A 13,145-nucleotide genomic window follows, 5' to 3' on the forward strand; every position below is an offset into this window, starting at 1 on the left:
TTTTTATGGAACCACTATCCTATTTCATTGAGCAATTTGTTTTTATATAATACATTGTCTTATTGCTATAGCCTTTACTAAGTCTTGAAATCAGGTAGTGTAAGTTCTCCAAATTTGTTATTCATTTTGAAAGACTGTTTTAGCTATGCTAGATCTTTTGTGTTTCCATGTAATTTTAGAATCATTGAAAAATGTAAAAAAGGAAACCGTATTGTTTGGCTTTCATTTAATCTATATGCTATTTTGGAAGAATGAACATACTAACAATTTTGCATCTTCCAACCCATTAACAGGTTATGTTTTTCCATTCATTGAGTCTTCTTTACCTCACAACAGTTTTTAGTATGTAGGTTGTGCACATCTTTAGGATTTATTCCTAGGTACTTAATTTTTTTATTCTATTGTAAATGTTGTAATTTAGATTTTATTTTTCAAATAGTTTTTGCCAGTTTTCAGAAATAAAATGTTTTTTGTATATTGACCTTATATTTTGCAAATTTACTAAGTATATTATTTCTAGATTTCATAGATCCTATTATTACATATAAAATTGTACTGAGAATAATGAAAACTGTATTTCTTCCTTTCCAGCCTTTTTTTTTCTTGCCTTACAACACTAGCTAGCACTTCTAGCTCAATGTTGTACTGAAGAGGTAAAGGAAGACATCCTTACCTTTTTCCTGATCTTACTATAAGAGTTGCAGTGTTTCACTTTTATCATGAGGAAATTCTATTTTATTCTTAGCTTATTGAAAGGCTTTATTATGAATAGGTTATACTTCTGTTCTTCATCTACTGATATAGTCATAGAATTTTTCCATCTACTCTATTTATGTGATGAATTACACTGGGCGATTGTTTTTTTTGAATGTTAATCCAACCTTGCCATCCTGGCATAAATGTCATTTGATCAAAATACATTACTAGATTCTATTTGCTAATAATTTTTTTAAAATGTTTATTTTTGAGAGAGAGACAGAGCACGAGTCATGGAGGGGCAGAGAGCGAGGAAGACACAGAATCCGAAGCAGGCTCCAGGCTCTGAGTTGTCAGCACAGAGCCCAATATAGGGCTTGAACTCATGAACCACAAGGTCATGAACCGAGCCAAAGTCGGATGCTTAACTGACTGAGCCACCCAGGTGTCCCCTATTTGCTGATAACTTAAGAAATTTCCCATAATTTTTCCTTAAGGATACTGGTCTTTAATTTTCTATTCTTGTAATGTCTTTGTCAGTCTTAGTTATATGATTATGTTTACATGAGGACCTGAGAAATGTTCCCACATCCTCTATTTTGTGCAAGAGTGTAATAATGGTATTAATTCTTCTTTAAATTTTTGATAGAATTAACTGGTGAAGACATGTGGCCCTGGAGTTTTATTTAGAAGGAAGTTTTTCCATAACAAATTCATTTATTTAAAAGAAATAGAACTATTCAGATTTTCTATTTCTTTTTCGTTCCATTTTGGCAAGTTGTGTTTCTTCAAGAAGTGTCCATTTAAGTTATCAAATTCATTAACATTCGTCTTCTATTGCATCATTATACACATATATATATATGATCATAGTGATGTCTTCTTTTTAATTCTTGATATATTGGTAACTTGTCTTTTTAAAAAAATAGTCTTGTTAATTATCAATGTTGTTAATCTGTTAAAGAACTGGCTTTTGGAATTGCCTATTTTTCTCTATTTAGTTTGTCCATTTTTTCTTCTTTCTACTTTGGATTTAATTTGCCCTTTTTTCTTACCTCCTAAAGTGGAAATTAGATCATTGGTTGTAAAACACTTGTTTTCTTCTAATTTAGGCCTTTAAAGTTATAAAAATCCCTCTAAGTACTGCCTTTACTGTATGTATCCCACCAATTTTGATGTGTTGTGTTTTTGTTATCATTCTGTTCAAAATATTTTCTAATTTCCGTTGTAATGTATTATTTGACCCATGGGCTTTATAGAAGTGTATTTAACTTCAAAATATTTGGAAAGCTTTCCAGGTATCTTTGTTTTTATTTCTAGTTTGATTCTGCTTGGTAAGAAAACATACAGAGTAAGAAATACTCTATATTTCAAATCCTCCGAAATTTATTAAGATTTATTTTATGGGCCAGCATATGGTCTAGCTCGGTCAATGTTCCACGTGCACTTAAAAAGAATGTGAATTCTTCAGATACTGGGCCTGTGGTTCTAAAAATGTCAAATAGATTAAATTGCCTGAGAGTATGGTTTCAATCTTCTGTAATCTTACTGATTATTTTCTGTTCTATTAATTTCTGAGAAGGGAATGTTAAAATATGCAAATATGGCTGTGATTTGTCTATTTACCCTTCAGTTCTGTTTTTACTCATGCACTTTGAAGCTCTGTTACTAGATACTTAAATATTTCGTTTATTATATCCTCTCAATAACTGACCCTTTTATTATTTTGAAATCTCCCTCTAGTGTCCTTTCATTTTAGCCTGGACTCTTTGGAGCCTGTTGTAAGGCAGGGCTGCTGGTGACAAACTTTCAGGTTTTGCTTATCTGGGAATATTATTTCTCCCTCATCTTTGAGGAATAATTTTATCAGAAGTAGAAATCTTCATTGACAGATTTTTTTTTTTAACACGTTGAATATTTCATCCCACTGCCTTCTGGCTTCTATGGCTTCAGATAAGATATCAGCTGCTAATCTTATTTAGGCTCCTTCGTATATGAGGAGTTGCTTCTTTCTTGTAGCTTCAAGATGGCCTCCCGGGTTTTGACTTTTGACAGTTTATGATGTGTTTATGCTGGATCTCTGAGTCTGTCCTACTTGGATTTCATGGAGCTTCTGGAATGACAGATTGTTTTTCATCAACTTTGGGAAGTTTTCAACTTTTCTCTCTTCAACAATTCTGCCCTTCCTCTGTCTCCTTGTGGAACTCCCATTATGTGCAACGTCAGCATACATGATGGTGCCCCACAGGTCTGTGTTCAATTTCTTGTTTCTCCTTTTTGTTCTTTAGATTGCATATTTCAAACGCTCCTTCCTCGCATTTGCTTCTTCTTTCTTCTGCCTACTACATTCTATACTTCCCATTAGTTCTTTAGACTTGGTTTCCATTCAGTGAGTAGACTTCAAATAGCTGGTTTAAAACCTTTGTCTAGAAAGAAAAATCCAGTCTCTGGGCTTCCTCAGAGTTCTTCTTGATTTTTTTTTTCCTTGGGTATATGCCATACTCTGCTTCTTTACATGTCTTATACTTTTTCGTTGAACACTGGATGTTTTGAATATTTACAATGTACAACTCTGGAAATCAGATTTCCTCCCCTCCCCAGGATTTGTTGTTGTTGCTTATTGTAATCACTGTTTAGCAAATTCTCTGAATTCCATACAATATGTATTCTGTGCCACGTGTGGCCCTTTGTTAAAGAAATCTCTGTTAACTTGATATTTAGCCAATAAGTGGACAGAGGTTTCTGTAAATGCCTAAAACCAAAAGGCTCTTCCAGTGTTTGCCAAAGGGCTCATGTGTGTTGAGGTGCACTTTCAACACTCAGGTAGTCCATTTACAACTCTGCATTAGTCTTCACTTCCTTTTTCTGGAGAGCCTCAAGGTTAGAAGGAAGTTGAGAGCTTAGGGCCTTCTTGGGTCTCTCCTGAGCATACGCACTGTTCTGAGTATGTTTGTGTGTCCTTCCAGATGCTCAGGCATGTGCTAGAGCTATTCAAAGCCCCATGGATATCTCATGCCCCAGATGGTCCTCTAAAGTTTTTGGTTATTCTACTGTTTGCCCTACTATTTATTACCTCAGACTACAGCAGCCAAGATATTAGCCTATGAACTGCTTCTTTAGTTAGAAAGAAGGAAATACATACATTGTGTAGTGAGGCAGGACAAAGGCTGAGACCGTACATGTGGAGAAATCTCTACTTTCTGCAATAAAATTCAACAGGCATCAGCAATCACTTCACCTCTGTCTTAAGAGAAAAAAAAGAACCCCGTTTCAATTTTTCTCAGCCCCAACTTTTCATTTTTTCTGATTTTACTTTAACAAGAGGGTAAGCCTTTTAGAACTCTGAAGCTAATTCAAATGACAAAGTTATCAGAAAAAGTAGTTTCTTACACGAGTGGCTGTCAGATCTAAATTCTCAAATTGATAGAGCACACTTGTATATTCAGAACTTATGTAGGTAAATCTTGCCTCAAAACAAATTCACACTGTAAGATATATATATGTTTTCAGTTAATTTTTAGTGTGGGTCAGTCACTACTCTGCTTTGGTTTACATAAGAATGGTGGAGGGGACAGCAGAGTGCAGTGGGACATGTCCTCTCCTTTGGCTTGAGGGAGTGCAGGGAACTTGTTGGGAATACAGTAAGACTTTTCCACCATTAGTGGTGACGGAGATTTTACAACCCAAAGTAATTCCAGCAAATCCCACATTCTGTAAACTGTCTCCAGACACAATTTGAGGCCAAGTACCCATAGATATTTACTTTTAACTTGGTTTTCCATTATTTCCAACTTCTGTAGAACAATGGCATTTTCTAATTATAGTAGAGATTTTTAAGATGGTCCAATTCAGTTCACATCATATCGCGTTGCACAGTAACAGTCTGTAAATTTATCTCTGCTTTTTCCACATTACCTTTCCATCTTAGACATTTACCATGGGGCAAATGCTTTGAGTTTACCTTAATGCTCTCTTTACTGACTTTAATAGGCCATAAAATAGTTTAAGATGGACCTCAAAAGGCTTGTTAGGATTCACCTGGTCCTCAGGCTCTGCAATTCTCTGAATCAGCAAATGTACTTACTATGGTAAATAATCAGTGATCACCCTTCTCTTCTATGCTAAGGAGTGATACGTCTGATTCTGAGAACTGGGGCCAATAAGAAATCTGGGCAAAGACTATCATAAGAATTTCAGGGACTGAGTTTTGCTGAGCAACCCTTGTAGGTAAAGGACAGGGCTTGGGCTGCCATCAGACCCAGATTCAAATTCTAGCCCCCTCATTGCTAGCAGAGACCGTGCACAAGACACTTCACCTCTGTGAGTCTTGGGTTTCCTCATTTGTAGCATAGGAAAAAGCACAGTACCTACTTTAAGGGTTGTGGAGAGGACTGAATGAGATCATGACTGGCATGTCAAGCCTCATATTTAATGAGTGAGTTCTTAGTGGCCAAAATACTCCAGGGTGGAGGCAGAATGACTTGTCCCTCTCTCATCTGAAAGCAGCCCAGTAAGACCAGAGCAAGAGCTGGGATAGGTAGCAAAGAAGGTGGAGGGGAGTGATAAGAGACAGGGAATGGTGTTTTAATCAGTCTTTTTGCCTTAAGCCCCGAATTTCCCTTTCCCCGCCATACAGGACAGACTATGGTATGCTTGCACAAGTCTGTTCTGAGAGCTTGCGTCTATTTTAAGATCACCTTAGAACAGCTCCACTGCCAAACCAAGCGTCCTGCAAAGGGGCAGGAGCCCGGTCTAATGGAATCAAAGTGGTGGTGGGCACTGAGGCCCGGGTGGCCAGCCCAGTGTGCTAGGGGTGTGCCTGGGACCCGGGAGAAGCAAGCCTCAGACAGGCACAATTAGTGTGTCTTCTTAGCTTTCCTTCTGAAGTTATTCGAGGGGACTGTGGTTTTGCCTTGAGCAAAACCCCCTTAACAGCCGGGAATCTAAAAACAAACATTATTTTATTAGGTTACCCCAGCAGATGAAAGCGGAGTGTTCCATTTGGACTCTTTTTTGGAGTCAATTAATGCATTAGCTAAAAACAAACCCTTTTGAAAGAGAGTTCCCGTTGTCCCAGCAGCTTCTAAAGGAAAGCTTGCCACCGTGCTCCTACGGACACAAACATCAGGCAGTGAGAGAAACAGAGAGAATGAGTTGTAAATAATTAATATTCACCGATAAGGAAAACATACGATACAGTGACATATCTCAACCCTAACGTAACACTAATCTCAAAAGATACGATTTTTTAAAGGCTGTTATTTTTAACAATGATCAGGAAATTTAAATATCTTCTCGTTTGTATGACAGTTCCTAAGTCAACATAAGTAATTAAAACCAATTTTAAATAGCTGTAACTTTTTAATAAAAGACCTATTTATGACTTCTAAAGGATGTGATCAATACAGAAGACTGTGATTGTTTTCAGTCATGGTTTTAACTCCAGCAGCGGAAAAGGCTTGTAAAGTAGGAAAGTAACAGAGATTGCTCATTGGAAAAAAAAAAAAAAAAAAACCTATGTCCCAAAACTCCATCCATCCATCCTTGAAAATAATAACCAAGAGCCTACTAAGTTCCAGGTAGTGTGGAAACTGAACAAAAGCCTCGGTCTCCACCCTTGTTCGAGCCCAGTCTGGGATTTCAAAGTAAAGACTGCATGGTTTTAAAAGACAGGGGTGCAATGCTTTTTAGCTGCCTTGGCCTTTAAAATGAAGCAGTGGACCCCCTGCAGCCTCCCTAACATTGAAAATAGAACTCTCTGGTGAGGGTTGGGTTATTCCCCAAAGGGGAAACAAAAGGCACACCCCCTCTGTGGGCAGGACCATTTGGGGAAAGAACATTTCACTGCTCTTACCAATGAACGTGTCTTTTAAACATCTTTGGAAAAATCCACATCCTGAAAGCATTTGATTACCCTGAATTTAAAGTGGGCTTTTGCTCAGTGGCAGAGATACAAATGCATCCCCAAAAGAATGGCTTCTGCGGTTAAAAAAGGCACAGGATGACTTTTAGAGAGGGTTATCTACAAGGCTGATAAACGGGGCCTGCAAGGCAGCGGACTCCTCAAATTCCATTACGGGAACCCTCACTCCCTCTACCTGAAGAATTCCACTGCAACTTGCTGAAGACCTATAGCCGGACGAGGTTACGAACAGTTTCAAGCACAATTTCTTCCCGTTTTTATTCCCTGCTCACTGAGTTATGTGCTGTTAAACATTTCCAGAAGACTGTCAAAATGTAAGCATCCTGAGGTTTACATAGGCCACACCATTAAATAACATATAAGCACAAAATTTTCAACATTGTTTTCCAGCAATGGTAAATATTTTAGCTAAGTAAAAACTGAAGCTTGAAATGCAATAAGCACTTAAATGACTCCTTTCTGTGCCAGAATTCTTATTTTCCCCTGTGCAACCCTGGCTGCTGGGATTAAGGCGACCCCAGGGAGCTCAGCAAATGGTTGTGGGTTATGAGGTGCAGCATGAGCTTGGCGACAGGATGCCACCCAGCCTCAAGAAACCCAGCCACGACTGGAACCCAAGAATCAGTGTGTTCACTTTGTGGTCAGCTTCACATTTTTTCCCCTCCTTGAAAAAAAAAAAAAAGCTGCTACAAAAATCAGGCCTCTCCCCCACCCCCAAAGCAACCAGGAGGCGGGCCTAGGGCAGAGCTGAAAGACTCCGAGGCTGGCCCCCTTGGGTGGGCAGGCAGCGTGTGGGAGTCACACATCGTTCAGTTCCTCAGCGTTAAGGAGGGAAATGACCGGCTGCATGAACGGCAGCCGCAGCACTGCTGATGCATTGTGCTGTCACTTCAGGAAGAAGGAAAACCCAGAACAAATTTGACGTGGTTTTCACCACATGGTGATTGCAGGCCTATTCAAGGATGTCACAGTCACGCCACCCACTGAGCAGAACTCAGATGGAAATGAGGCCTCCTTCAAAGTGTCTCCAGTCACTGCCTATCCTGGACAGAATAAGCCTAGGATTTTAAAGAAACACAGTCCCCTGGCCCCATCTCCTTCCTTTGACTTCCTGGTTCCTCTGGTTTCTCCTTTACTGCAGAGAATCGCCCTCAGCCACAGGTAAATAGAGCAACAGCTCCTAAAGAAGCGGGCAGCGCAGTACACCTTTTCTGAGATTTGGGTCACCGTTTATACCGTGAGAATGTGATCTTCTACAAAATTCCAGCAAGTGCAGGAAAAGGAATGCCAAGATTTACTTACACTCGGGGACTTTTGTCTGCATTCAGAATGCCATATAGCTCGAGTTGATTTGGTATTGCAACACCACCCACATTTCTAAGACGTATTTGGAGTTCTGTGCCTGGTCTTTGAGATTAAAATATAAATATCACTGGTCACAGTGAGTAGGGATTGGGGGGAAGGATGGGTAGACAGAGGGAGTGGTAGGGAGGGGAGCCACATATGTATTTGTCCTGTTTCTGGTGAGGAGAACAAAGCTTTTCTTCATTTAGAATAAAAAACCAGACTCGTGGATGGTGTTGATGTTCCCCAATTTTGAATAATATCTTTTAATGTCAGCCTATTGACCTAAAGACTGAGACTGACTCATGGAGGGAAGTTTGGGAGTCTCAGAAAGTTCAAAGTGACTGCTCTTAGGTCACTCAGTAGTCTGAAAGCCCTAGATTCTGTTCAAGACTAGCTTCATTCTCCAAATGATAGTGTTGGCCAGATAACACCCAATGTCAGATACAGTGATATCTGGTTTTCATATGAGGAAGAGTCAGAAAGGTTAGAAAATGCAATTGTCATTTCATGCCAGTTTTCATGCCCAATTTCCAGTGAAACTTCCAATTAATATTATAAAATGAAAATTTATATTGATTCTCATGGTAAGAAACTGGCCCAAAGCACCGGGGATGACTGGAGAAAAAGTGTCAGCTGAGTTCCTTGCTTATCGAGGGTTAAATGATGTTTCTTTTACTCACTCTGAACATCGGCATAGTGGAAATCAGGCTACACATTACCTTGAAGGGCCAGGAGGATATATCCACGCCAATATGAATAAAACCACCCTGAAAATGAAACATATAGAGTCCAATAGTGACAATTATTAGTCATTCACCACGTGACATACACGAGAGCAAACAATTCAATAGCTTTAAAAATAGTTTATTTCCTCCTTCACAAACGCTTGAGCCTTCTGACCATGATGCAAGGCACCACAAATTAAATAAAAACGTGTATTAGAATATATTTGTCTTACACATGATTCAAGACAAGTGGGATTTTGAAACCAAACAGGTGTCGACTGCTGGGGGCAGGGGATGGGGGCAGTAAAGTAGGTATGAGTATGAGGGATGTGCCCTTCCCTGCAATGTTTCCTGAAATAGGCAGTGATCATCACACTGCATCATATGAGAACTTGCCCCAAATCAGCACATCCAGGAGAGGTACTGCGTCTCATAGTTTCTCTGTCTATAGAATAAAATACCAAAAGGACTTCCCTGACTACAAAGACATCTGTCTGAGAAGTCTTGGTACCACTAACAGAGTATGATATCTTCAATGTGGTTTTCGTGACACCAAAAAAAAAAAAAAAAAAATGGTTTCACATAAAATCTTCATAATATAATCCATGAACAGAATTCGTACATGTTTAAAATCTGGAGCCAGGCTGGCTATTTCTGATAATTTTGTTTTCATTTCTTCCAGTGTTTTTTTATTGTGATAAATATGTACCCAGCTTCCTACCAGCTTAAACATGCATGAAGCACTTTGCTCTGAGCACCATGATCGCCATTCAGTAGTCTCTTTGGGACTATAATTCTAATCTGAGGAGAGCAGCACTAGTTTCTATTCAGACTTGCTCCTTCTCCCCAAATCATGTTAGTGTTGACCAAATCCCAGTAAATGTCAGCTATAAACAGAGATGTGTGAGCAGAGGCCCAAAGAATAATTAGGAGTAATTTCACAACGCTCTGGTTAAGAAAGCACACAGAAAATGAATGATTCCACCTTATAAAAAGACTCGAATTTAAACAAGAGATGGAAATGAAAGGAGGCAAACACTGTTTCCATCGGAGGTGAGGTGTTCTCTACCACAGTGGACAGAGCTGCAGCCGCACCCTGGGGCTGCTCCCACTACGGGCCTCCACCGGTGACCTCTGCCGCAGATGTGGACGGCTTGAAGAGAGGTAGGTACAGTCCAAATTTGTTTTCGATCCCTGCAAACGTTGCAACGGCCAGTCTGTAGCCTCCAACGTGATCAGGATTGGGAGCGGGCAGTACGATCCTGGATTTAGGAACCGGTTCCGATCCTATGGGTTTCCTAAAAGGAGAGAAAACAGGATGAGAACCTGAGTTTTGTATCATTCTTATCTCGGTAAAAATAACATTTAAAAGTTGTTAAAATCTGCCTCATATAAAGAAATTGTGGAGCTCTAGTTGGTTGTACGTTCCCCTTTGAAATGTGTTTGGTTACATGATTTCAGTATTTTCCAACATCTTTTCTTTCTTTTTTTTTTTTTTTTTATGTTTATTTATCTTTGAGAGCGGGACAGAGAGACAGAGAAGGTGCTGGGGAGGCACAGAGAGAGGGAGACAGAGGATCCTGTGACCTGAGCCGAAGTCGGACGCTTAACCGACTGACTGAGCCATCCAGGAGCCCCTTTCCTACGTCCTTTCTACTTCATCCTTAGGAATTAGATTAATGCACCCATCTTAATAATGACAGGGCACTGGAAGAGCTGAAACTTAGCTGCAGATCTAGCGGGATACTTACACGCCTCCAAAATCAATGTAGAACCATCGCTGCAGCAATTCGTACGTCAGCAAAGTTACACCAAACTGGGGTGAGGATCGAAACACACGAGCTTTGAGAAAATGGGGAAATAATAGATACAATTAGATTTTTCAAAAATTTACCTGATATCAAAGGTTTAGTTAAGAACAAATTATTTCCATACCACCAGCTCCTTTCCACAGAGCTTTTGGGCCTTCTTCCCGCAGTATCTTCCTAAAGCAGTCCATCACCCCGCTGTAAGTGGTTTGGCCAGCCCTGGCGGCCACCTGTAATCGCGTCTTGATAACATCAGCAGGGGTCACTAAAGATGCCGCCGGCATACCTGCAGGAAAGGCACCACCATCACAGTCTGGTCACATTCTCACTATATAAAAACCACTGTGCTTTGAACTGCTGGTCGTGGAAAGAAAGTTAAGAGTCTGATGAAATCAAATGCCTCTTCTGCTGTCCTCTGGGAAGCACGGCCAGGACTGTCCTGTCTGCAGTGATGGAGGCTCCTTAAGACTCTCCTCACCTCCCTGCCCCGAACCACTTTGGGAGCTTCATATTTATTAATACTTTTAAGGAATGATTTGTCAGTAACACTACTTCAAGTGGTTGAGAACAAATGGAGAAAGGCTGTTTTTTTGTTTTTGTTTTTTTTTTTTTACTTTCCCATCTAAATCAGTCACTTGCAAAGTTATTAGGTCCGATTTTCAGAGGTGAAGTTTGTTATGTGTTTCCTCTTCATGCTTTTCTGTGGCTGCTGGCAGTCACGGGAGGTGCCTTCGTGCACACGTTCAACCACCCTTTACCCACCAAAGCCTAACCTCTCCAGTTACACCAGAAAAAGACTTCAGTGAGGGCTGAGGGCTAAGCAAACTGTGTGTGTGTGTGTGTGTGTGTGTGTGTGTGTGTGTGTGCAGGGGGGAGGAAGGGGGGTGGTGATCAGAGGTGGAGACTCCCATAGATAACACTTCAGGATTCCTTTTTCCTAAAACTGACATCTCCAGAAAAAATATTTGACAGAAAGCTGAAAATTTATACTGGCTAATAATCAATGAAAAAGGAACAACAACAGCAACAAAACCCTCCCAAAATTACCAGTGGGAAATTTTTCTACAGTCATTTTATCCAAAATGGGGCAGCCCATGTTTAGATTTTTTAAAAGCGAGACTGTACTCAGAAGACACTGTCTCTTATGGTTTTATTACTTTTCCATTATGAACCTATTCCAAACCAAATTGGTCAAATGCAGATGCATAAATCTCCTTTGCTTTTTTTAAGGCTTAATAATTCTGTAAGAATTTCTGTCCAAACCAACGTGGTCTGGCTCACAAGTACATCTCATCCTTCTAACAGACAGCTTTAAGGTTACAGCGTGTGTGTGTGCGTGTGCGTGTGTGTGTGCACGCGCCTGGGGAGCTCTGCACAGCACACGTCTGTATTTATCCTACTAAAGGTACAGCTCTTCCTCCATCTTCACGGACCACCTCACAAACTCCCAACGTAAGTAACTGTTTTTTATAAAATTAATTACATTTGTTGCATGTGAAAAAGCTCACTTATATCCAATGCTTCACTGGATAAGTCATACTGAATTTCCTATTAACTTGGAGGAATTATTTTAACTTTGAGCCAGGAATTTATCCTCCAACATAATGGAAGGAAACAGGAAAAATGCTCAGAAACCCGCTGTGTTCACACCACCCATTACGTTTTACTTCCTGGTTTAGAAAGAGGTTAGCAAGGCTGTCTGCTTTCAACATGTAGTAAAATGCTCCTTGCAACAGTGGGCAGGGATGTCAGAGTGACAGGGGACATACATAACATCAGTAAAAAAGTCTCCTTCAGTTAGTTTTCATAAATAGCTCCTTGTTATGAAAAAAGAGAGAAGTACTGGGGGGCAGAGAGGAAAGATTCCGATTATGAAATAAATATGCCAAAAGAAACGTGTGTAAGATGCTTAGCAAGTTCATCTGGCAAGACCGATTGGTGGTGGTGGTGGTGGTGGTGGTGGTGGTGTGTGTGTGTGTGCCAGGGACAGAGAGAGAGAGCTGGGGGCTGGAAATACAGCAGCTGCCCGGGACTCTCATCGTATCCCACTCACCCTCACCTCTCCCAGGCTGACAGCTGGGAGGGCCTGGGAGTTACTGTGGATGGGATTTCTGATAGAAGACTAGTGAAACTAACCTGGAGAACAGCCTTATGTTGCTCTGAAGCAAGGCCAGGAAAGCAGTATCTACCAGAAAGAGCTTGGCCACCAGAAATCTGTTGATTTTGGTGGCCAGGGTTGGCAAAGACTCTGAGTAAATTTGCCTGGCCTCTCCTGGCTTCCAAAAGGCTAAGACAACACTAACCAAGAGGTCTCGGTTTCTCTACTCCCAAACATGGGGGAGCAAGTGGAGGCTAGGAAACAGAGAGGCTTCGTCTAGGCTCCTCAACAGCAGCCTGACGGATGCTTCAGTAATGACACAGATGATGAGACCTACCTACTACCTCTGTGACAAGAACAACTGGGGGTGTTCTTTAGCCAATAAAAAATTACAACGCTTTAAAGGGGGCCCAGCGCCTAGAGAGCAGAAGTTCATTTATAATAAAAAGAAAGCACAACCAGCAAAATACAACTTTGGGGCAAGGCAGCCTCAATTTTCATAAATATCCCATTAGTATTTGTAAAGAATGTGCTTCTCTGTTTATGGG

General features: G+C 40.4%; 1 protein-coding gene across 3 annotated transcripts in view; it reads right to left on the reverse strand.

Annotated features, from left to right (window-relative positions):
- Positions 1 to 8,814: 8,814 nt before the first annotated feature.
- Positions 8,815 to 13,145, reverse strand: part of SLC25A13 (solute carrier family 25 member 13) — a 183,860-nt gene continuing 179,529 nt past the window's right edge. For all 3 annotated transcript variants that reach the window (XM_042918249.1, XM_042918240.1, XM_042918257.1), the window contains 3 exons: positions 10,627 to 10,785; positions 10,443 to 10,533; positions 8,815 to 9,989 (listed from right to left, as the gene is read on the reverse strand). In XM_042918249.1, coding sequence (XP_042774183.1) covers positions 9,803 to 9,989; positions 10,443 to 10,533; positions 10,627 to 10,785 — 437 coding nt within the window. In that variant the 3' untranslated portion in view covers positions 8,815 to 9,802. The remainder of the gene's footprint in view (positions 9,990 to 10,442; positions 10,534 to 10,626; positions 10,786 to 13,145) is intronic.

Source organism: Panthera leo, chromosome A2, assembly GCF_018350215.1.
Source record: "Panthera leo isolate Ple1 chromosome A2, P.leo_Ple1_pat1.1, whole genome shotgun sequence".
NCBI classification, from domain to species: domain Eukaryota; kingdom Metazoa; phylum Chordata; class Mammalia; order Carnivora; family Felidae; genus Panthera; species Panthera leo.